General features: G+C 38.8%; 1 protein-coding gene across 1 annotated transcript; it reads left to right on the forward strand.

Annotated features, from left to right (window-relative positions):
* The first annotated feature begins 519 nt into the window (after nucleotides 1-519).
* On the forward strand, nucleotides 520-24,999 carry LYRM7 (LYR motif containing 7). The gene is made up of 5 exons (XM_008142711.3): nucleotides 520-585; nucleotides 9,381-9,453; nucleotides 11,857-11,927; nucleotides 16,944-17,025; nucleotides 23,080-24,999. Exons 1-5 carry the CDS (start codon nucleotides 568-570, stop codon nucleotides 23,148-23,150), a joined length of 315 nt encoding a protein of 104 aa, XP_008140933.1. The 5' UTR covers nucleotides 520-567; the 3' UTR covers nucleotides 23,151-24,999.
* Nucleotides 25,000-25,432: the final 433 nt, after the last annotated feature.

The raw sequence follows: 25,432 nt of genomic DNA on the forward strand, positions 1-25,432 counted from the left end.
TGTTATGTCTTGGCTCTTATTTATGCACTTTTGCAAGAACAGACGCAACTGGAAAACGTAAAAAAAATGTCTTGGCTCTTATTTATTTACTTTTGCAAGAACAGACGCAACTAGAAAACGTAAAAAAAAAAAAAGAGAGAGAGAGAGAGAGTTAGTTCTTTAATAAATGAACTCAGGGCCGAAACCGGAGGTAGCGAACAGTATGGTAAGTTGGTACCTAAGCCATCTATTAAATGTCAATCCACTCTCCGCCACCAGAGGGTTGCAGCAAGAAGTAGCCGGAAGTGACTCTGCCCCTAACTAACATGGCGTCCAGGTGATTTCCGTTCTCCTCTCTACGGTTACAGTAATTGGCCACCGCGGCTTCTCGCGGTTTTACCAGACGTCACTGGTTCAGCAAACTACTCTCTCCCTGCTCTCCTTGCAAGGCGGGGCTACGGAGAGGTGCTGCTCGGTGATTGGTTGCAGCGCGTTAGGAAGTTGGCCTGCGCACGCCCGGCCGTGATTGATTGCCGAGAGGCGGGGCGACTAGACTGCTGAAGAGGTAGCTGCCGCTGTGGGAGAAACATGGGTCAGGCGGCCAAGGTGACAGGGCCTGGGGAGGTGTTGGGTGCGATGCCGACAGGGGAGAGCGGGGACTGGGGGCGGGGGGTGTTAAGAGCGCAGCCTGACGAAAGTTGTATGGAGTCCTGTAACTGGGGTTCGGGCCCTCCACGGAGGATGTGGCCTTCGCCCCTGAGGAGTCGGTGACCAACCCTAATGGCTGGTTGACGGGTTGTGCAGGTGTGGAAGAGGGCTGGGGGGCACCAGTGGTTCCTAGTTCTTAATCGGCTTGGGTACCGAGTGTGTTCAGTAATGCGAGACTTGAGCTCTGCCCGCGTTTCATCTCCCCACCGAGCATTCGTCTGAGGGACCCGTTTCCCATCCTGGGGAAGTGCAGGGGACGCTAAGGGCAGCCCTGCGCCCCAAGCACCCGATGCGGTGAAAGGTGTAGTCTAGTCATGTAATTGGAAGGTACACAGAGGTCTAGGAACCAAGGACATCAGCACATTCACTTACCAAAGGTAACACTCCGCGACACAGAGCAGAGACCCGAGTTCTCTGAATGAGCTTGGGAAGCAGTGGTCCTGCCGGGGTCACATGGTCTCAGGTCCATTTCTCGCCACTGTGACACGTTCCTGGCCGGTGCACAATTTCATGGACTGGCCTTCCCTAACCTTCAACATCAGCATGGCCGGTTGAGGCCTGTCCCTGTCATTGGCTGAAACACAGGCATTGGAAGGGGGAAATGGCCTGCTACAATATAGTGAGGAAAAGCAATGCTATGGTCAATAATAGGTAGCCGCCAAGCAATGCCTCATCTACTACTGAACTTGGCGTTCTCAGTAAGGTTTAATATATATCCCAGCACCAGTAGAAACAATTGTAAAGGGTTATTCATTTTAAACTTTTATTGAGTTTACAGAATAGCTATTAGTAACTCCTAAGATCCAACATTTAGCCTATACTATTAAGGCATGGTGGGTGCAACAATAAACAGACCACCTTTACCTTCATACAGAAGTCTAGCAGGTCAGAGACTTTTAACAATTACTTAATTAGAATTGTATTAAGTGCTTTGAGCTACAATAGTGTATTTTGTGTGCATATAATTGGGATTTAACTTAATCTGGAGGGATGCTAAACAATATTTCATAGAAGTTTAAGTTAGGTTGAGATGTGAAGTTTAATTAGAACTAGGTAGGAGAAGAGAGAAAAAGACCATTCCAGAAAGAGGAAGTAGCATATGGAAAGTTCTTGAAATGGAAAATTGCTTGGAAAACTTGAATACAAATGAAAGGATTCATTCCAAAAACACTTTCAGCCAGGCCTGTAATGTATGGAAGACACCCATGCCAAGTGTGGAGGATACAAAGGTAACCAAGAAGCCTTGGAAGAAATATGGTACAAGTGAGCCATTAACATACAGTGTAGTAAGTGCCCAATGCTGGGATGTACTCAGGAGGGCATATAACCCAGACTTAGAAGGCATCTATATCTATAAAAGCCTAAGCGACCATCGCAACTGAACGGACAACCAAACAGGCTGAGTGGGGCGACCAGGCTGGCGGGGGGTTAGTGAGGGGCAACCAAGCGACTGAGCAACAGGCTGAGTGGGGTGACCAGGCCAGCAGGGGGGTTAGTGAGGGGCGAACAAACGACTGAGCAGCAGGCTGCGTGGGGTGACCAGGCCGGCAGGAGGGTTAGTGAGGGGCTACCAAACAACCAAACAGCAGGCTGCGTGGGGCAACCAGGCCGGTGGGGGTGGGGAGGCAGTGAGGGGTGACCAAACCAGCAGAGGGGGGCAGTGAGGGGCAACCAGGCTGGCGGGGGCAGGGGGCAGTTGGGGGTGACCAGGCCAGCGGGGGGGGGGGGCGGGGGGCAGTTAGAGGCAATCAGGCAGGCAGGCAGGTGAGCAGTTAGGAGCCAGTAGTCCTGGATTGTGAGAGGGATGACCAACTGCCGGTTTAGGCCCGATCACCAGGATTGGGCCTAAACCGGCAGTTGGACATCCCCGAGGGTTCCTGGATTGGAGAGGGTGCAGGCTGGGCTGAGGGGACCCCCCTCCCCCAATGCATGAATTTTGTGCACCGGGCCTCTAGTAGATAAATAATGACTACAGTAAAACCTAGTATGGAAATTATACCATACACTCTTAAAAATTACTTGATTATTAAAGAAACAACAAAACTGAGGCAAAAAGTCTAAGTAACTTGTCCAAGCTTACAATAAATGGCAATGTCAGCTTCAAACTGATCTGTGAAAAATACATTTCTATATACACTGCCTAAATTTGTCCAATCAGAATAAGTAAATGGGAAAGAGAAGACAATATGTGACTTAGCTTTCTGCTTTTTAGAAGTCCAATGAGCTATCCATTGTGCGACAGAGCCAAGGAGCTTTCTACTTTTTAATAAAAGTTAATTAACTCCAACGTGATAGTAGCTCTGATAGCCCCAAGGCAATAATGATGACCTCAACTTAGTTATATCTACAAAGACCCCATCCTATATAATAAAAAGGCTAATATGCAAATCAACCAAACAGCAGAACGACTGGTCACTATGACATGCACTGATGACCAGGGGGTAGACGCTCAACGCAGGAGCTGCCCCCTGGTGGTCAGTGGGCTCCCACAGAGGGAGCACCGCTCAGCTAGAAGCCAGGCTCATGGCTGGTGAGTGCAGCAGCAGTGGAAGGAGCCTCTCCTGCCTCTGTAGCAGTCAGACATCCTCCAAGGGCTCCCAGACTGGGAGAGGGTGCAGGCCGAGAGGGTGCAGGCCGGGCTGAGGGACGCTGCCCCCACCCCTGAGTGCATGAATTTCGTGCACCAAGCCTCTAGTTTCCAAATAAGGTCACATTTGTAGGTGCTAGGGATTAGGACTTCAATATGTCTTGGGGATAGACCACATTTTACTTACCCATTTATGAGTTGATGAACATTTGGGTGGTTACTTTTTGACACTATTATGAATAGATACTATGGATGTTCATGTATAAGTTTTGTGTGAATACACATTTTTCTTTTTCTTTGGTATATACCCAGGCAGGTCATATTATAACTGTTTAATTTTTGAGCAACTGCCAAACATTTCCAAAGTGGCTGCACCATTTTACATTCCCACCAACAATGTATACGTCCCAATATTTCCACATTCTTGTCAACATTTGTTTTTTACTATCTTTTTTACTGTAGCCCTTCTACTGGAGTGAAGTAGTATCACTGAGATTTAAATTTGTATTTCCCAAATGGCAAATGTTGAACATCTTTCTTTGGCCTTAATAGCCATTTGTTTGTCTTCTTTGGAGAAATGTCTATTCAAATCCTTTGCCTATTTAAAAAATGTTTTATTATTGAGTTGTTCTTTATATGTTCTAGATAACTGGCCCTTTATCAGATATAAGATTTGCAAATATTTTTTCCCATTCTGTGAGATGTCTTTTCTCTTTTTTGATAGTATACTTTCCCTTTCTCACTTAAAATACAATTTTCAGTTTTTATAAAGGTGATAAATGTGTAGTAAAGATTAAGAAATAGTTGGCTAGTTGTTCTGCGTCCTGGTGCTGCATTATTTTGGAGCCCAAGTGGCCCCTTAGCTGAGATGCCTGCGGAAACCCAGACTCACAACCAACCGATGGAGGGGGAAGAGGTTGAGACGTTTGCCTTTCAGATAGAAATTGCCCAGTTGATGTCACTGATCATCAATATTTTCTACTTGAATAAAGATATATTTCTGAGGGAATTTATTTCAGATTCATCAGATCCACTGGACAATATCAGCTGTGAAAGCTTGTCAGATCCCAGTAAACTGGACTCTGGGAAAGAGCTGCACATTATCCGCATTCCAAACAAATATGACCAAACTCTCACTATCATGGATACTGGAATTGAATGGCCAAGGCTGATTTGATCAATAATCTTGGTACTATTGCCAAGTCTGGGACCAAAGCATTCATGGAAGCTTTGCAGGCTGGTGCGGATATCTCTGGGATTGGCCATTATGGTGTCAGGTTGTAATTAGCCTATTTGGTTGCTGAAAAAGTGCCCGTAATTACCAAATATAAGAATGATGAGCAGTATGCCTGGGAGCCTTCCCCAGTAAGATTGCTCACAGTTAGGACTGACACAGTAAACAGAGGTCATCCTGAATCTGAAAGAAGACCAGACCAAGTATCTGGAGGAGAGAAAGACAAAGGAGATTGTGAAAAAACACTCTCAATTTATTAGCTACTCCCTTACTTTTTGGGGGAGAAGAACGTGGTGAAGAAGTCAGTGATGATGAGGCTGAAGAAAAGGAAGAGAAAGAGGAAGATTTAAAAAAAAAAAAGAAGAGCCCAGCCGGTGTTGCTCAGTGGTTGAGCCTCGACCTATGGACCAGGAGGTCATAGTTCAATTCCCCATCAGGGCACAGACCCCCGGTTGCGGTTATGGGCTTGAAACCCGCAGCGGGGGCATGCAGGAGGTGACCGATAGGTGGTTCTCTCTCATTGTTGATGTTTCTATCTCTCCCTCTCCCTTCCTCTCTAAAATAAATAAAAATATATTTTAAAAAAGAAGAAAATTAGTCCAGTGACAAACCTGAAATCAAAGATGTTGGTTCTAAGCAGAACTAGTTTTTCTCTTCTAGTTTCATGTCGGCTTATTTTAACAGAATGAGGTTATGTTTGTTGTGAGATGTGTGTAACCTAATGTTTGTTAACATTATGGTCTAACTCTAAAGTGTTTAGCTTTCAAGTGAGTTCCTTAGTAGACCAAATCTTTTGTCACTGAAATGTTTTGAGATAAACATGGTTAAAACAACTTCCATCCCCTAGGGCAGTGATGGCGAACCTATGACACACGTGTCAGCACTGACACGCGTAGCCATTTCTGATGACACGCGGCTGCTGAAGCAGCCGCATGCCAAGGATGAAACATTTGCTGCTCCTGAGGATAAAACATTTGCGAAATAATGTTTTTTCCTCAAAGTGACACACTACCCGAGTTATGCTCAGTTTTTTGGTGAAGTTTGACACACCAAGCTCAAAAGGTGTGTCACTGCCCTAGGATCTACTTCTTAAACCTTCTATCCTCTGTATTTATCAACTGCACGTATGGCCTCTAGAAATTAGTATACTAAGCTGAACCAATCTGATGGGGGTAACTATCCATAGAGCTTGTTTTCTAAAGAAAAGTATTATTTAGAGTAGCAAAATTATAAGTTCACCTAGGCATGTTGTAAAGCCATTTGAAGGTAACTCAGAGCAAGTTTTGTGGATAGAAATGTAGTGCTCAAGTCACATTCTGCTTTAAAAAGGTTGTGACAAATGCAAATGAATTAAAAAGAAAGAAATAATGTTACACAAATGCCAGTAGGTATCTACTTCCTTCTACATACTCCTAATTCCTGCTCTCCAGAGATAAGAGCTTTTAATCATTTTAGCTATTCCTTCTGATATTTACTTCCATGTTTCTAAACATGCTTAAACTACTATTTATTTTCTCTTTGGAGATATTATTTGTTGACTTTTAACATTGGAGGTTGAGGACTAAGCTTCCCCTTACACCCTATTCTTCACAATATACACATTTTGGTGAATCAGTTTTTGTCTCTGATATTATTTGACTATATAAAAATTATCCACAGCTGAGATCGCTAATATAACTATACTAGTAGCCCTGTGCACGAATCCGTGTGCCAGTAGCTCTCTGCGGGGCCTGGCCGCTCCACACCCACTGCCCAGAGGCTCTCCACGGCCCAGAGGCCCATCTGCAGCCAGGTGTGGAACACTTGTCTCATCGCCGGGGCAACGACGCAAGCGTTCCCCCCTCCTCCTCCTCCCGGCCGCTCCATGCCCGCTGCCCAGAGGCCCTCCGCTGCCAGGGTGGAATGCTTGCCTCAACAAGCAAGCATTCCGCCAGGCCGCTCACGTTGCCTGCTCTCAGCAGTCGCCCCCTTGGGACTGGGGGACTCTGGCAGGGTTGAGAGGACTGAGCACCACCATCTTGTGGCAATGGGCACCACCATCTTTGTGACAGAGTGGTGGTTAATTTGCATATTACCCTTTTCTTAGATAGTATGATTACATTGTCTTTAATTAATAATCCTTATATTTTCTTGAAATTAATAACTGCCTTGTATTTATCATTGGTTAGTTTCCTGCATATCTGTTCCCAAACTCTAAGCCAAACTAACGTCTACCAGTTTTATTTTTTCTCTAGTAACATCTTTTCTGAATCAGTTCAGCCTTTTCTGTAGTCTAGACTAGTTGCTTTCTCAGCTGGTTGCACAAATGCTGACCTATATTTGTCCTTTACTGTTATCTCTGCCTCTCCTTTGTTGGACAGGTGATTCCCATGCTTTTTTCTTTAGTGGTTCATCCATTGTTTTGGTGGAACACATGTAGTGTTCCAAGAAAAGGTGTATGGCATATGACACTTTGCATTTCTAAAAATTGTGTTTGCCCTTGTTTTAAGTGATAATTTGACTGTGTCTAATGTTCTAAGCTGGATTTTTTTTCAAAACTTGAATACAATATACTATTGTCTTCTCACAGTGATAAAGAGAAGTCAGGTACCATTCTGATCACATACCCAGTGTATGTGAACTGGTTTTTTCTCTCAGATTTTTCTTTTTATTAGCATTGTGCTGAACTTACATCATGAGCCATTGTATGGGTCTTGTGTTGGGCACTTGGTGGAGCCCTTTCAATATACTAACTCAAGCATCTTAGTTGGTGAAATTTCCTTAATTTATTCTCCCTTTTAATTTCTGTTTTCTCTGTTCTCTCTTGTTGGAGCCATCTAGGTCACTCTCTTAATTTTCTTATCTTTTCTCAATTTTTATTTGTCAACTTAACCTCTGCTCTTACTCATTTGATATCCATAAGCTATTGGGAGTTTCTGAACATTCCTTTTTTAAAAAATTCCTCATCCGAGGATATGTTTATTGATTTTTTAGAGAGGGGGGAGAGAAAGAGAGAAACATCACTGTGAAAGATAGACATCAATTGGGCTGCCTCCCACACTCTCCCTGACCAGGGATCAAACCCAAAACCCAAGCATCTGCCCCAACTGGAAATAGAACCTCAAGCTTTCTGATGCTTTAACCAACTAAGCCACCCAGCCAGAGCCTAAAGCCTCCTTTTAAATATTTTCTTTGTGTTTTTATTGCATGTTTGCAATAACTTGGGATTTAAGTATAGTTGTCTTTATGTTTTCTGCTCCTTGTTTCCTGTTTCTGTTTTGGTGTATGCCTTTGAAGTTATACGTTTTCTAAAATATATAAAATATTTAAAACAGTACCTTGCACACAGGATATACTCAGTAAATGTTAGATGTTTTCTGATGAATGGACTGGAGAAAAGGAGGGTAGGGTGGCAGAGTGACAAATCTTTTTAAGTACTCTTAAGAAACAGATGGGGAGCATCTGAACTTAAATAGTTTGGGGCTATGGTGGATATACAAAAATTAGACATGCTAAAGTTTCCACATGAAGAGTAAGGAGGCTTTAGAGATGAGTTTAAAATTTCTGGCTTACGAAAGTCTGTGTCTTCCATCACTGAAATTGAGAAGACGAGAAAAAGTATGAGGTGGCTTTTGGCTAGGCTCCGCCCTTCAGCACTGACTTCGGCTATTAGGGACTAGGTTGGGTCTTAGAGTCTAGGCTCGGCACTTCGGAACTAGTGTCAGCCCTTTGGAACTAGATTCGCCTCTTAGGCCTTGGCTGGGCTATTCCGGGGCAGGTCCATTAACATCATATTGATCCGGGCCCTGGGGAAGCCCCGGTCTCCACAAGACTGCCTTCTAGGAAAGGACGCTAAGGGAGCATTCTGGCCTAGGAGCCAGAGGTTGAAAGGGCTGCTGACTCACAAGGAGAGGTGCCTGTGGAAATCACTCTGATGCACAGTCTGGGTTCCTTGGGCCTGCTGGAAGAATAGGTGTTGCTTAGGGGCTGGGCTCGGTTCTTCCGGGCTAGGCTGGGCTCTTTGGAGCGAGTTTCCGCCCTCCAGACAGGGTTGGCTGTTTGGGGCTGGGTTCTTTATGGCTAGTCTCCGCCTTTCGAAACTTTTTTGTTTTGTTTTTTAAAGAAGTGTGAGGTGGCCTCAGTCTATCGCTAAATCCTCCTTACAATCTGACTCCTACCAAAGTGCCAGTCTCTTTTCTCTGCATTTTTTAACATACTCTTGTAATAATCAAAAGTGTCAGCATTCTACTTATTTTTTGAGAAATCACAATTGAGCTTGCCTGAATTACCCAAAACATCTTCCTTATGAGCTCTGTTAAGATTTAATAAGTTCATGAGTTTGTGTATACTAGTATGTGCCTCACTTTAAGAACAAAAGAAGGCCCTAACCGGTTTGGCTCAGTGGATAGAGCGTAGGCCTGTGGACTGAAAGGTCCCAGGTTCGATTCTGATTAAGGGCATGTACCTTGGTTGCAGGCACATCCCCAGTAGGGGGTGTGCAGGAGGCAGCTGATGAATGTTTCTCTCTCATTGATGTTTCTAACACACTCTCCCTCTCCCTTCCTCTCTGTAAAAAATCAATAAAATATGTGTTTTTTTTTAAAAAGAACAAAAGAAGGCCTCCATATCTTAAGAAAAATGATAATACATACCAGACTGGTAAAGTTGTTTACCTTGGCAGACTGGTTTTGCAGGGGAATTACTAACTTTTTAACTACCTTTATATTGTTTTGTTTCAAAGAACTTTGTATTACTTTTGTAAATAAAGTTTTTAATTTAAAGATAAATAATCAATGTAAAGGTATTTCCACAAACCCTGGTTTTCATCAACTACTTAATTATGTAAAATGTGATTTTTTTCTTTTGCGGTCTAAGTTCTGATTTTCTTGATAGGTTTTACAGCTCTTTAAAACATTGCACAGGACCAGACAACAAGTTTTTAAAAATGATACCAGAGCATTAGAAGGTAAGTTTATTAATTTTCCGTTGGAACAAGTCCATTCTTCAGATGCTGCTCATATATCCAAGAGACCCTATAGAGCCAAGCCTCATCTTAGGGAATGACCTTCACTACCTCTTCCCTAATGCTGTTATGTGTTATAAAGATTAGTTTACATTACACTTTTTGAGGAGTATACACTTAAAGAAAATTAAAGTCCTTTCTCTATTTTATAATCACAATTTCACACACTCTAGGACTAGATACTACCGTATCGTTAATGCCTTGTGTCATTCTAGAAGTGACAGCAGCTAAGAAAGAGAATCTATTCCAAGCAATTCCACATTTAGTATTTCACAGTTTTAAGTGATTTCTGTCTTACTTGGTTCTGTGTTGGTCATGTTCAGTTCCAATCCTCATACATTTCTAAACCTCTTTAACCTAAGTAAAGTGTCTCCACTGACCCAGGAAATTCTAGTTTTTGTAATTCACCAAAAATAATTTCTTGAATATTAAAATATATGCCTTATATTGTACTTTACACAAATTCCTCATTTAATTATTATAACACTGTGATGTAGTTGCTATTACAGTAAACCCTCAATTTTGCAGAGATTGATTTAACAGATTAGGATTTAATGGAAAAATTTCTAGCCTGTATGTCATATGTGAAGTTAATTTAACACCCTATTAATTTTAAAATGCTTTAAACCAAGATTTGCTTATAATTAAATCTATAAATTTGTTATTTTGTTAATTTGTTATTTGTTATTAACAAATTTATTATTTTTAACAAATTTTAGTGAGTAGGCCATATGTTTGAAAAATACTAGTAATTTCACCAACATAAATAAATGTTACATATCTACAACCATAGTCTGCATATTTAAATCCAAGAGTCACCTCTCGTAAACAATGTTCAGCAAATGATTAGCATTTGGTCACAGATACCAGAGCATTAGAGGTTAAGTTTTTATTGTTTTTCCTTTGGAACATCCCACGGGGTAATTGGTTCTGTTGTTGCATGGCGTGACTTTCTGCAGCAGTTTTAACACGTGCCACCCATCTTCCAACGTGAGCTAAGCCAAGCCCAGAAGTGTGCATTGTTTATTCACAGTGACTGTGAATGCACACATTTACTAGACCTATTTAGTATAAATTTAAAATTACAGTCATACATATAGAAAAGTTTTCTGTGAAATTAAACTTTCATACATACTTAATTTTAATTACAAAAATGTATCTATATTTGTCAATTTTTTAACTTACATTTGGAAAACCTGTCTATCTTTTATATATATATAAAAAAGACTAATATGCAAAGTGTCCCCTTGGGAGTTCAACCGGGAGACCAGGAGTTTGATCACTCGCTGTGTTGTGCACTGACCACCAGGGGGCACTGCAGAACGAAGGAAGGCCCCAGCCAGCAGCCAGAAGTCCCGATCATCTCTGATCACCGGCCAGGCCTAGGGACCCTACCTGTGCACGAATTTTGTTCACCAGGCCTCTAGTTTTATTATAAAATGGACTGTCAGTTTTAACAGACACCCTGCCTCACCCGAATTAGTCCATTATATCATGATTTTAATGTATGATTTCTGTTCAGATAAGAAACTAAAAAATGTGTAAGGATTTGCCCCACATTATACTTAGTAAGAAGTAGAGCTAGGATTCAGCCTAAGCAGTCTGGCTCCAAAGCCTAAACTCTAACCACCTTGCATATTGAAATTCTGAAGCATAGAAGAAAGATTTTATGACTAGTCTCACATCAAAATAGTATATTTTTGTTGCTTTAAATGTTTTTAAGTGAAGTAATTATAAGAACAGGTAACATTGTATGTTTACTAAGCACTTTATATAGATCATTCCATTAAATGCTTACAGCAATACAATAAGGCAGTTTGTCAGGTTAAACTGAATTATGCTACTGTAATGATGGTGAAGTCTCAGTGGTGTACGTGAACAAAAATTTTATTTATCATTTACTTTACATGTCAGCCAAAGTGCTCAGAGCTGCTATATCTTTATGTTAATGTGTGTATGTGTGTCTGGTTTAATGTGCTTTAAGTATTGAGTTTTGCCATCTTAAAAACATTTTAATTTAAATTCTTAGATTTATAGAAACAAAGAATTACATTGATTTATTGAATCTAATAAATACACAAATGAAATTGAAAGTGAAAAGCAGGAAACAAAAGTATTAGAGTGCTGAAGGTTTATATTAGGTTTAGTTACAAACTTGCCAGCCTGTCATAAGCTCTCCAAGAGACTTCTTTAATAAATTTCTGATTTTTATACTTTGTTTTACATGGGGCAAAACTGTTTCCTTTACTAGAGAAGTAGTCATTCATAATGAATAACATGTAAATTATTGTGGCAGGAATAATAAATTAGAAAAGCAAGTAACTATATGTATTTTTCTTTCTGTAGCAGCCAGAATAAAAATAAATGAAGAATTCAAAAGTAATAAAAATGAAACTTCTTCTAAGAAAATAGAAGAGGTACAGTAATTGAATTTTTCAATTTTATAATAAAATGCTTGTAAATTGTATTAGCAACTAGAGGAAATGATGAAAATAGAGGGGTTATGTGAAATAAAAACCCAATAGTTAAAAATAATCTTCACTTGTTTGGTATGGCTCACCTCCTCTGGGTCATCTGCCTACAACCATAAGAAAACAAGTTGCCTGGTAAAAAGAACAAGGATGGTAACCCTGGTTAAAACAAGAGCAGCTGAATCAACCCAGTCACCCACAGAAGTGCTATCTTCTCATTGAAACTGAAAAGAATGAGTGCTATGGTAACTCAGAACTATAGAGGAAACACCTACTCATTTAGCTCAACTAGACAGATTTTTTTTTTTTCTTTAATTCCTGTCTTGGCAATGGAAGTGAACCAGCCACAGTTCATGAACACTCTTGGTTTGCCTTTAATATTTGCATTTTAGTCACTTATTTTAGTTTAAGACAGTCTACTGAAATCAGTCTGTGAGCTCCCTAGTACTCCCAATGCATATTCATTGAAAAAATTCACAATGATTTGTTTCCTGTATAAAATCATGCTGCGTATATACACTGTCTCAGTTTTGAGCTTCCTAAGTATTACTGTTTCTAACCTTGGATAAATATAGGGAAAGGACCATAGGAAGAAAATGAAAAATGGAAAACTATTTGCAGGGGTAGTGGTGATTCCAAGAATTGGTTTGATAAAAAGGAAAGTATAAGTTAGAGAAATTCTTCTGTGTTTAACAGAATTTCTGAATGTTAAAATTTTATGAAAATCATTTATATTTTGAAAAATGTATTTTTGAAATAGTAAATATCTATAATAAGCCAGTGAGACAATGAAATAGCTTAAGAATTTCTATCCCTGTAATAAAAAGGAGAAAGATTTCCCTTAAGTATATGATAGGGCAAACAGGGACTATGAAATTTTTATTCATGTAGCAGTTAAGATGACATTAGACTCAATTCATGAATTGAATAGAAGTTAAAAGGTACATAATGGAGGTTTGTCCTATTTGCTATTCAGTAGACTGATAACAATTTGGCAATTTCTAAATTTTTAAATCATGATTTAAACTTTTAAGATTTTTTTACATTTTAAATTGTTTATATCAACTAAACTGAGAAAATGAACTACAGGGGAAAACCAAGATGGCGGCATAGATAAACACCTAAACTGCTGCCTCGCACAACAATTGCAAAACTACAACTAAAAGACAAAACAGACATCATCCAGAACCACAGGAAGGCTGGCTGAGTGGAAATTCTATAACTAGAAGGAAAGAGAAAAGCACACTGAGACTCAGAGGAGCTGCAGAAGGCAGAGGTACGGAGATGTGTGCATGGAGAGGACTGGCAACTGAGTACACAGCTGACTTTCTCAATCGGGAGGGAGACAAAAGCTCCTGACTGCTCTGAACTCCAGTTCCGGGCGAGTCTCTGGGGACCTAGACTCATACTGTCTTCTCTGCCCTGAGACTCCACTTCATCCAAGCTGAGCACAGAGGCTTTTGCAAGTCTTGTCTCATAAGGGTGTCTCCAGCACAGAAATTCTCCCAGTGTAGACACAGCTGATCATCACAGCCAATTGGCCTGGAGATCAATTCCTCCCAGTGATACCAACAACAATCAAGGCTTACCTACAACAAGACTGTGCACACAGCCCACAAAGGGGTGCACCAAGAGTGTCCACCTCAGGTGACTGGGGAGGCTGAACCACTGGGCCCTATAGGACACCTAGCACACAAAGCCACTCTATCAACTGAGGGAAGCAGCCAAAATGCGGAGACAAAGAAACAGGTCACAAATGAAAGAAATGGAGGAAAGCAAATGACTGGATATAGAGTTCAAAACCACAGTTATAAGGTTTTTCAAGAATTTTCTAGAAAAGGCCAATAAATATAGCGAGACCCTCGAGGATATGAAAAAGGACCAACTAGAAATTAAACATTCACTTGACTGAAATAAAAAATAATATACAGAGATCCAACAGCAGATTAGAGGATTGCAAGAATCAAGTCAAAGATTTGAAATACAAAAACAAAAAACACCCAACCAGAAAATAAAAAAGCAAAAAACACCCAACCAGAAAAAAAAAGAATCCAAAAATTTGAAGATAGTGTAAGGAGCCTCTGGGACAACTTCAAGCGTACCAACATCCAAATTATGGGGATGCCAGAAGAAGAGAGAGAGCAAGATACTGAAAACCTATTTGAAGAAATAATGACCAAAAACTTCCCCCACCTGGTGAAAGAAATAGACTTACAAGTCCAGGAAGCACAGAGAACCCCAAACAAAAGGAATCCCAAGAGGACCACACCAAGACACATCATAATTAAAATTCCAAGAGCAAAAGACAAAGAGAGAATATTACAAGCAGCAAGAGAAAAGCAGTTAGTTACCTACAAGGGATCACCCATACAATTGTCAGCTGATTTCTCAACAGAAACTATGCAGGCCAGACGGAAGTGGCAAGAAATATTCAAAGTGATGAATAGCAAGAACCTACAACCAAGATTACTCTACCCAGCAAAGCTATCATTCAGAATTATAGGTCAGATAAAGAGCTTCACAGATAAGAAAAAGCTAAAGGAGTTCACCACCACCAAACCAGTATTATATGAAATGCTGAAAGGTATTCTTTAAGAAGAGGAAGAAGAAGAAGAAAAAGGTAAAGATAAAAATTATGAACAACAAATACATATCTATTAACAAATGAATCTAAAAATCAAGTGAATAAAAAATCTGATAAACAGAGCAAACTGGTGAATATAATAGAATCAGGGGCATAGAAAGGGAGTGGACTGACAATTCTCGGGGGGAAAAGGGTGTGGGGGTGCGGGAAGAGACTGGACAAAAATCATACACCTATGGATGAGGACAGTGGAGTGGGGGTAACGGCAGAGGGTGGGGTGAGAACCAGGTGGAGGGGAGCTATGGGGGGAAAAAAGAGGAACAATTATAATAATCTAAACAATAAAGATTTATTAAATAAAAAATAAAGAAAATAATCAAATTCATTTTACTTTTAGAGTACTAATTTAACATTAAGCAATCTAGAAATTAGATATTTGTTATAAATACATATGGTACTTTCTACAACTCTTCATATGTTAAATATTTAGTAGCTTTTGGATAATTATGTTGTCATGTATTAGAATTAGATGGTTTGTTATACTTGGCAACAAAAGGAAACTTAAGCATCCTCTATACCAGCAGTTCTCAAACTTTTTGGTCTCAAGACCCCTTTACCTTCTTAAAAATTGAGTACCCTAAAAAGTGATGTTTATGTGTTATACTTATCAGTATTTACCATATTAGAATTTAAAACTGAGAAATTTAATATAGATATTGATTGAATCATTTGAAAACAATAGACCCATTACATGTTAACAAATACATTATTTATGAAAAATAACTACATTTTCAAAATAATTTAGTGAGAAGAATGGCATGCTTTACATTTTTCAAATCTCTTTCATGTCTGGCTTAATAGAAGTCAGCTATATTTTATCATTCAACGTGTTTTTTAGGTTGAAGTCTATGAAGAAAATTTAGTCTCACACAAATAAGTAGTTGGAAAGATAAAGGAGTATATAATAGCCTTTTCCAAAAATAGTGAATATTCTTTGAAACTATACATCACCAAGTGATAAATTCCTTAAAGGTTAGTTTCAATGTGGAACTCTGTTCCTATTAGTCCAATGGAAATTATATATTTTTTTAAATTTTTTTTCAGCTCTATAATTCATACACACCACCTACTGGTCTCCTCTAATCCCTTGCTCCTCATCTAACCTTGTTCCCAACCTTAGAACTAGGACTCCAATCAGCTTATGCACCTCCAATGAGGAGACCCTTTTTTCCCCTTTCTCTACCCTGCTAAGCAGCTTCTCAAGTCTGTCAGCATGTGAGATTTTGATCTCCCACAGGCTTTCATGTCAATTAATGGCAGCTCCCTCCTCTTGATGCTCAGACCAATATCCTTTGTGCTGTCTTACTGCTTTCCTTCTCTCACACTTTAATCTGGCAGCAAATCCTATTGGTTTAACCTCCAAAATATGCCTAGAATTCAACCACTTCTCATCCTCCTCATCATTATCTCCTGGTTCAAGTTACCATCATTTCTCACTGAATTGTTACAACAGCTTCCTACTGGATCTTCCTTCTTTTGCACTAAATTCCTATAGCCTGTTCTCAATACTTTTAAAGGCAGTGAACCTTTTTTTAAAAAAAGGCATATTCTGTCCTTCTGCTCACAACCTCCATGACTCCTCATCCCATGGTCTTATATTTGCTAGATTTTTTTTCTTGAAAAGTTAACTTCCCTCCTCACTTCACTCATTTTCAAGAAAAAAAATCTAGCAAATACCCAAATCTGAATAATCATAGTTTGTCTGCCTGTCAGTGGTTCATTCAAGTACAAATGGTATTTCATAGAGAAAACTCTACTTCTCACAACTCAGTGTAGAAGGGTCTAGGCTCTAGTATTATGAAAATAAATTTGACATCATGGGTCGCCTGAAAGGGTCTAAGGTGGCTCAAGGGGTCCATAGCGTTGAGAATTGCTGTTCTAGTCCATTTCTTCATTTTGCAAATAATGAGGTCTGAAACTCGGAGTAGGTTATTAAACCAAGGCCATACACTTAATGACAGAACCAGAGTTGGAATCCAAGTACTCTTTCTAGTGTTCAGAACATCCAAGTCTATAAAAGAAAGATTCACCACCACCACCCCAAAAAAACTATGTGTTTTAAACACATTGTAAAATATATATGTACAACAACAAAAATACTCTAAACCTGTTTGGGGTCAAAATATGAACAGGTGGATAAAAGTTAAAAGTATATGCCTGTATGAGCTTTCTGCACACTTGGAATGGTTATAAAAAGTTAAAGGCAGATTATTATATAAAAAGTTTGTAGTAAACCTATACTTTTCAAAAACAGTACATTTGTATGAACCACTGAAAAAAACCTGAAGGATTTATTCTGTGTTTGGTTTTCTTAACAGCTAATAAAAATAGGTTCCGATGTGGAATTGTTGCTCAGAACATCTGTTATACAAGGTATTCACACAGACCACAATACACTGAGTAAGTAAAATGAAAGAAAAATGTTTTCTGATTGCAATGTGTTTTAAAATATTGAGCAATTACAGTGCTTTTAATGCTGATTGGTAAAAGAACTTGATTTTGCCAGACAATGTGGTATATATTTCACATATTTATAAGGCTACCATTTAAAAATACCGAAGTAGGAAACTTTGTTTTATCAGATTTTTTATTTTTAAATTTTTTAAAAAACCTTACCTACTGATTGTATTATAAAACTATAGTTACAAAGACAGTATGACTATTTTTATCATTTATTTGGGGTTCTTAATATTTCTAGTACCATTTAACACATACCTAGACTAAGTCTGTTTCTCTACCTTTTATTCTATGATTAGAGTTATTTTAATTCAGAACAATTGGGATTATAAGAAATAAAAATAGAGTAGAGGATCCTTCATTATACCTCAAGACTCCTGGTGGGGCTTCGGCAGAATCTCATTTTATATTATACTAGAGGCCCGGTGCATGAAAACTCGTGCACTTGGAGGGGTCCCTCAGTCCGGCCTGTGCCCTCTCATAGTCTAGGAGCCCTCAGTGGATGTCCAACATGCAGGGAGCAGGCTTAAGCCGCAGTCTGGCCTCCCTCTGCAGGAGGTGACCAGAGGGCCGAACTGGGGACAGCGAGCGGCCGGCCCCACCCCGAATCACCCCACTGCGGTCACCGGTGGCCTCCCTCTGTGGGAGGCAACCCTGGTGGGCCAATCTGGGGATGGCGAGTGGCCGGCCCCTCCCCGAATCGCCCCGCCACTGCTGCCACCCATGGCCTCCCTCTGCACGAGGCAACCAGGCGAGCAATCGGAATAGGATTTGTTTTTATTCCCCAAAGTTTATTTGGGGACAACAATAACAACAAAGAAGATGACATTAGCAGTGTTTGAAAGGCTTTTTTCTTTAAAGTATAACATGCAAACAGAAAAGTGCCCAATTTATAACTGTATAGCCCACTGAATTTTCACGAAGTGAAATACTCATGTAACCAGCATACATACCAAGCTATATAATACTACCTGTACCTCAAAAGACCCCACATGACCTTATGTCTCTCCCGGTCATCCCCACCCCACAAGCATGACCGTTGTCCTGACTTTTAACACTATCAATTTTTAACTTAATAAATATTTTTACTTTATATAAATTACATCATACAGCATTACTATTTTATCTGGCTTCTTTCTCTCAACATTATTTTTGTGAGAATCATCTATATAATTGTGTACAACAACATTTCTATAAATATTGTTTGAATATACTACACTTTATTCATTCTACTATTGTTTGTTTGGGTCATTTCTAATTTTGGACTGTAATAAATAATAATTCTGTGAATATTCTATGTATGCCTTGTGGTTTAAAAAATATGTATGTACATAGACATGTACATACACTAATATAATGCATTTCTTGGAGATATCAGTGAATTTTCCAGGTCAAAAGGATTATGTGTTTACTATAGGCCCAGTGCACGACATTTGTGCACTGTGGTCTCAGACCAGACTGCGCCATCTCACAATCTGGGACCCCGGGGTAGTGGGCCTAAGCCAGCAGGTGGACATCCCCCGAGGGGTCCTTAGAGCTGCCGCAGAGGTGGGAGAGGCTACCACCACCACCACTGCGCTCACCAGCTGTGAGCCCGCCAGCCGTAGCAAGTGTAGTGGCGGGAGCCTCTCCCGCCTCCGAGGCAGCACTAAGGAGCAGCGAGCCCGGCTTCTTGCTGAACAGTGCTTCCCCTATGGGAGCACACTGACCACCAGGGGGCAGCTCCTGCATTGAGTGTCTGCCCCCTAGTGGTCAGTGCGCATCATAGCAACCGGTTGTTCTACCATTCGGTCGATTTGCATATTAGGGTTTTATTATATAGAATTTAGGTTTAAGTAGATACTGCTAACCAGTTTTCCAAGTGGTTAGATTAATTTACACTTCCAACAGCAGCATCTTAGAGCTCCAGTTGCTTTATATCCTCAACAATACTTGGTACTGTGTAGCTCTTTAATTTTAGTCTTTCTGGTAGTTGTGTAATGGTATTACATTGTGAATTTAATTTGCATTTCTCTGATAACTAATGAAGTATCAGCACCTTTTCAGTTGTTTAATGGCCTGTTATTTATGAAATGGCTGTTTAAGTCTCTTGCCCATTTTCTTGGCAATTATCTGCCTTTTTACTATTGATTTGAAAGTAATCTTTTTTAAAATATATTTTTATTAATTTCAGAGAGGAAGGGAGAGGGAGAGAGAGAGAGAAACTTCAATGATGACAGATAATCATTGATCAGCTGCCTCCTGCATGCCCAACACTGGGGACTGAGCCCAAAACCCAGGCATGTGCCCTGGCTGGGAATCAAACTGTGACCTCCTAGTTCATAGGTCAATGCTCAACCACTGTGCCATGCTGGCTGGGCTGAAAGAATTCTTTTTTTTTTTTAATTTTTTTTTTTATTTTATAGACAAGGACACAAAATTTCAGGTTGATTTACTTAAATATAGTTATTGGCAACAGAGATACTTAAAATACTCAGACCTCTTAACTATTATATTACCATGATGGCTCTACTTTTTTTTTTTCAGTTTCTTTTTTTATTTCAAGGAAAACAATTTTAAATATAATAATGTTACATGCAATAAACATTAATATCTCAAGAAAAACTATTTTAAATATGATAATGTTACATGCAATAAACACCAATTATTTAAGAAAAATGATCTTACATATAATAATATTACATGCAATAAACTTTAGGATTTCAAGAGTAAGAGGATTTTAAGTATAATAATATTACCAAAACTATACTAACATAGTATGATATCATAAAAGTTGTAGGAAATATTAAAAATCTATAAATAACAGGATTACTTCTATTATTATATCCCCCCCCCCCGGCTCTATTTTTGTTCATCAGTTTATGTTGTTCATTATATTCCACAAATCAGTGAAATCATATGATGTTTATCTTTCTCCAACTTGCTTATCTTGCTTAGCATGATGCTTTTAAAGTCTATTTTTTTCCCCATCCCTTCACTTTCATCCTGTGTGTGACTTTTGTTTTGAGGTGTGTCTCTTGTAGACAGCATATAGTTGGGTCCATGTTTTTGTATCCATTCAGCTACCCTACACCTTTTGATTGGAGCATTTAATCCATTTACATCTAGGGTTATTATTGAGAGGTACTTATTTATAGTGATTTTAATTTTGTTGTTTTTTTTTGTTTTGTTTTTTAATAAATCTTTATTGTTCAGATTACTACAATTGTTCCTCTTTTTCCCCCCCATAGTTCTCCTACACCCGGTTCCTACCCCACCCTCTGCCCTTACCCCCCCAGTGTCTTCCTCCATAGGTTTACGCTTTTTGTTCAGTCTCTTCCCGCACCCCCCACTCCCCTTTTCCCCCGAGAATTGTCAGTCCACTCCCTTTCTATGCCCCTAATTCTATTATATTCACCAGTTAGTACTGTTCATGTTTGATGCTTCTGCTGGGGAGCCCAGCTTCGGGATTAGACCCCAGAGTTCTCAGTGGCACCCCTCCAGAGCTGAGATATCTCTCTGGGACTTCAGTTGCCGTCTGTGGGTGCCCAGCCAGCTCTTTTGCGCCTCCGCCCCTCCTACCAGTCTCTATGCCATCTCCACCTTCGGTCTTTGGGTATCAGGGTTCTCTCCTGTGAGTTTTCCATTGATTTTTCAGGAAGCCTTTTCTTATTTCAGTTGTAATTCCAGCTTGTTCCTGGCAGCATGTCCATGCAGCATCCTCCTACTCTGCTGCCATTTTTTCTTAAAAAAACCTCTGTATATGAAAGCTTCAGAGCCTCAAATAAGGGCCTATTCCCTAATATTCCTACCTCTAGATAAGTAGGATACCCAAGAGGATGAACAAGAAGCCTTGAAGGACAGTGAACAAGAGAGTTTCTTTGGGTCTCCCAGAAAACAGGATTAAGTACTGCCAGATGGGTTGACTAGAGAATTTATTGCTTTGTCAAAAGCTAGTCCTTGCTCTTCCTGTCCACCAGGATTTAGGATTTTCTGTGGAGTAGACTGACATGTGTTTCCCATTTCAGGTTTTTATTGCTGTATCCTGTTTATTCTTTACTATGGTCTAACAGGTATATGCCATGTCGACCTAATGGACATCAGACAGAAATCCCTGATTTGAATCAGGATGAAATCTTAGGGGTCAGATAGTAAACTGATATTTCTACATATGGGAAGAAGGGCATATGTTCATGTGTGTAGCTGAAAAGGGTGAACAGCTTGGAAGTCTTTCCTCTTGAATTTTTTTTGAATAGTTTGAGGAGAATAGGTGTTAGTTCTTCTTTGAATGTTTGGTAAAACTCGCCTGTAAATCCATCTGGTCCAGGACTTTTGTTTGGTGGGAGTTTTTTTCATTACTGCTTCAATTTCATTACTTGTTATCAGCCTATTTAGGTTTTCTGATTACTCCCAATTGAGTTTTGGAAAATTATATGTTTCCAGAAATTCATCCATTTGGCCCAGGTTGTCCAGTTTGTTGGCATATAGATGTTCACAGCAACTTCTTACAATCCTTTGTATTTTTGTGGTATCAGTTGTTACATTGCCTCTTTCATTTCTGATTTTATTTATTTGGGTCCTTTCTACTATTTCTTTATGAGTCTGGCTAAAGGTTCATCAATCTTGTTTATCTTTTCAAAACCAGTTTTTGGTTCTATTAATATTTTGTGTGGTTTTTTTTTAGTCTCTATGTCATTTATTTCCACTCTGATCTTTATTATTTACTTCCTTCTACTTACTCTGGACTTTTCTTCTTATTCTCTTTTAATTCTTTTAGTTGTAGGGTTAGAACGTTTACTAGTATTTGAGCTTTTTCTTATTTCTTGAGGTATAGGCCTGTAATGCTATGAACTTCCCTCTCAGGACTGCTTTTGCTGTGTCCCATAGATTTTGTGTTGTTGTGTGTTCATTTTTATTAGTTTACAGGAAGTTTTTTATTTCTGTCTTGATCTTATCAGAAACCCATTCATCTACACTAATAAAAGAGTAAGATGCAAATTGACAGTACCTTCGCGATGCCCACCAGCCAATCAGGAGTGAGCATGCAAATTAACCCACCAAGGAATGCGGGTTAATTTGCATATGCAGGCGCCAAGGGGGCGGGGCGGGGTGGGGTGGGATGCTTGCACTATTACCATGGCAATGACGCAGGCATTCCACACTGCCCCAGCCGCTCAGGGCCTCTGGGCAGCATGGAAAGGCAGAAAGGTGGATCCAGACCTGAGCAAAAAGGCAGCTCCGGCCAGAGTGAAGGCGGTGCCAGCAGCCAGGGGAAGGAAGGCCCATTCTTGCACAAATCTTCCTGCATAGGGCCTCTAGTTGTTTAATAAAGTACTAAATAGCCTCCATGTGTTTGAATGTTTTGAGGTTTTTATATTGTAGTTGATTTTTAGTTTCATGCTCTTGTGATCTGATAAGATGCTTGATATGATTTCAATCTTCTTGACTTGTAAAGAGTTGTTTGTTTCCTAACATTTTGACCAGGATAGTTCTTTGCTGTACCATACTGTTCCATACATCCCTGGCTCCTGCCCACTAAATTCCAGTAGCATTCTTCAGTTGGTATGACCACCCAAAACGCCCCCAGTTGAAAACCACTGTTATGTAAAATTTAGAATCTTTAAATTATGAAAGCCGTCTTGCCTTTTCTATAGTAAGTCATATAAAAACATTTTCCAGTTGATGGTCTTAATTATTAATAATCTATAATCAAATGGCTGATAATGTGCTTTAGCTGAATTCTGGTCAGTTATTTAATTAGTTATATTTAATAAATAAGTGATAATGGATAAAGTTGGTCAGACATGTTTTTATAATAATTTGAAATGAGAATCCTACTGTCTCCATTTAAAATCAAGGACTCCACCTTTGAAGTTAACTGAAATAAAATATTCCTGGAAGATTTTCCTTAAAACTCCATATATTCTTGTTATAAATTTTAGGGGGAATAAGCATATTAGCATTTAATTTTTTTAATTTTAATGATGTTAATTATTCCTTTCTTGTTTTGTTTTTCAGAATTGGTTCCTAGGAAAGACCTTCTTTTAGAAAATGTGCCATATTGTGATACACCAACTCAGAAGCACTGAATTTCTAGGATAAAATCAAGTCTTTATAATTTTTAATTTTAAAATATATAACTGCAACATAAGTCCTAGAAATGCAGATATTTTTCTCTGAATTGGCATGGTGAAAATTAGTCAGAGTATAGTTTTATAATTAAATTTCCCATTTAAAAGACATTGCTGAAAACTTCAGGCCATAGCTAAGTATTTCTAAAGAACATTAGATAAGAAGATATTTCATTTTCATTGAAAAAAAAACTTTACCAAGTGATATAAATGCTTAGGGAAATATATCATATTTATTTTTCTTTGACCTTGATGAATATTTTGCTCTTATTATAACTATTTGAGAATGCTGTGTTTTGGCAAGTTGATGGGTTTTCCTCCCATGTGAAATGAAACCATTAGATTAAATTGGCATTTAGTCCCAAACATACTACATTGGTCAAAATATCACAGTGTGTGGCCCTAGCCAGGTAGTTCAGTTGGTTACAGCATTGTCTTGATACTCTAAGGTTGCAGGTTTGATGCCTGCACAAGGCACATATAATAATCAACCAGTGAATGTAAATATAAGTGGAACAACAAATTGATGTTTCTCTCTCTCTCTCTCTCTCTCTCCTTTCCTTTCTCTCTGTAAAATCAATAAAAAGTTTTTTGACAATCACAGTGTGTGCCAACTCTCACAGAAAGTGGCCCTTGTTTCCAGAAGCACTGAAATGGTTTCTGTAGCTAACAAGTAATACAGTTTCTTTTTACAGATAGGGAATATCTCTGTGTTCCTAAAAAGACAATTTTTAATCAGTCTTCTGAAAATAGATGATAAAATATCAAAATCACCTAGTATCACCTATGTAGAATAAAAAATCCTAATTTTTTAAATAAATAGTGGCCCTTAGTCAAACTATAGCCTTCGTAGAATTAGCATTTAATTAGACCACAGTGAAGCTTTATTGTAAAAATGTAATATATGACTGCATCCTCTTCATTTTTAATCATTAAAACTTAAATGGCTTTTCTTCTACATTTCTCATCCCTGAAGAGATTGGCAGTATTATAAAATAGTCTAGCATTCTACCATTTAATGGTGGTAACTATAAATTGTATTTAATATTATTTTTGTTTCTCTTTTATGAGTATCTTTACCATTTTGTTTTACTCAATGAGCAGTGTGTTTTCTCCCATTCACTGATTGATTCTCCCATTCAATGATAACACAGGATTTTACAAGATTCTCAATGCTTTGTTGGCAAAACATATTGGTATATCAACATGGGATATAAAATTTTATAATTAAGCCCTGGCCGGTGTGGCTCAGTTGGTTGGGTGTCATCCTGTGCACCAGAAGGTTGCTGGTTTGATTCCCAGTCAAGGGCACATGCCCAGGTTGCAGGCTTGATCCCGGTAGGTGTGTGTAGGAGGCAGCTGATGGATGTTGTGTTCTCAAATTGATGTTTCTCTCTCTCTCCCTCTCTCCCTCTCTCCCTCTATTCCCACTCTCCCCCTTCCTCTCCCTCTGAAAATCATTAAACTAAAAAAAAAAAATTAATAATTAAAAATAATTTTAGGAGATCAGAACATTATCAAAATTATTTACATGTAGAACACTTAAACCAGAGACTACCCTTAATGCTTCCTAGTATTTTTTAGGAAATTAGTAGTCTATGGAATGGATTATACATGTCAAAAGGTTTGCTACTTCCCACGTGTATTATTGTATATATGGAAATCATACCTACATAAAAATTAAATATATGTGTGTTCTGGATACTAATCCTGTGTTGGTTATCTGTGATGTAAATGTCTTCTTCCAATATGTGACTCATCTCTTAACTCTGTTTATTATAAACCTGAAGTATAGGAGTATATTTTAGTGTATCCATTTTTTAAAATATTTTCCTTTATTAATTTTGCTTTTGTATCTTTTTAAGAAATTCTTCTCTACTGCAAAGTCATAAACATGTTGTAATACATTTTCCTCTGAATGTTTAAGTTTTGCTTTTTATATTCCAGCCTTTATGCCATCTAGAATTTATTTTTGTTTATGATATGAAGGAAGAATCTATATCTTTTTATGACAAAACAATTGGCCTCAGCATCGTTTATTGAATAGATCATCCTTTTTCTGATTACATATAAAGCAATCTTTATCATATCCCAAGTCACTATACAGTTAGTTGACCCTTGAACAGCATGGGTTCAAATGGCAGAGGCCCACTTATAAGTGATTTTTTTCAATAAATACCTATAGAGTTTTTGATTCATGGTCAGGAATTTGTGGTTGTGGAGAGCTGACTGTATGCATT

The sequence above is a fragment of the Eptesicus fuscus genome, chromosome 6 (assembly GCF_027574615.1).
Source record: "Eptesicus fuscus isolate TK198812 chromosome 6, DD_ASM_mEF_20220401, whole genome shotgun sequence".
NCBI classification, from domain to species: Eukaryota; Metazoa; Chordata; class Mammalia; order Chiroptera; family Vespertilionidae; genus Eptesicus; species Eptesicus fuscus.

Excerpts from the sequence above, each read along its gene's own strand:
- LYRM7 (XM_008142711.3), top strand. Across the intron at positions 9,454-11,856 it reads TGATACCAGAGCATTAGAAG|CAGCCAGAATAAAAATAAAT; the intron begins GTAAGTTTATTA and ends TTCTTTCTGTAG. Across the intron at positions 17,026-23,079 it reads CACAGACCACAATACACTGA|AATTGGTTCCTAGGAAAGAC; the intron begins GTAAGTAAAATG and ends TTTGTTTTTCAG.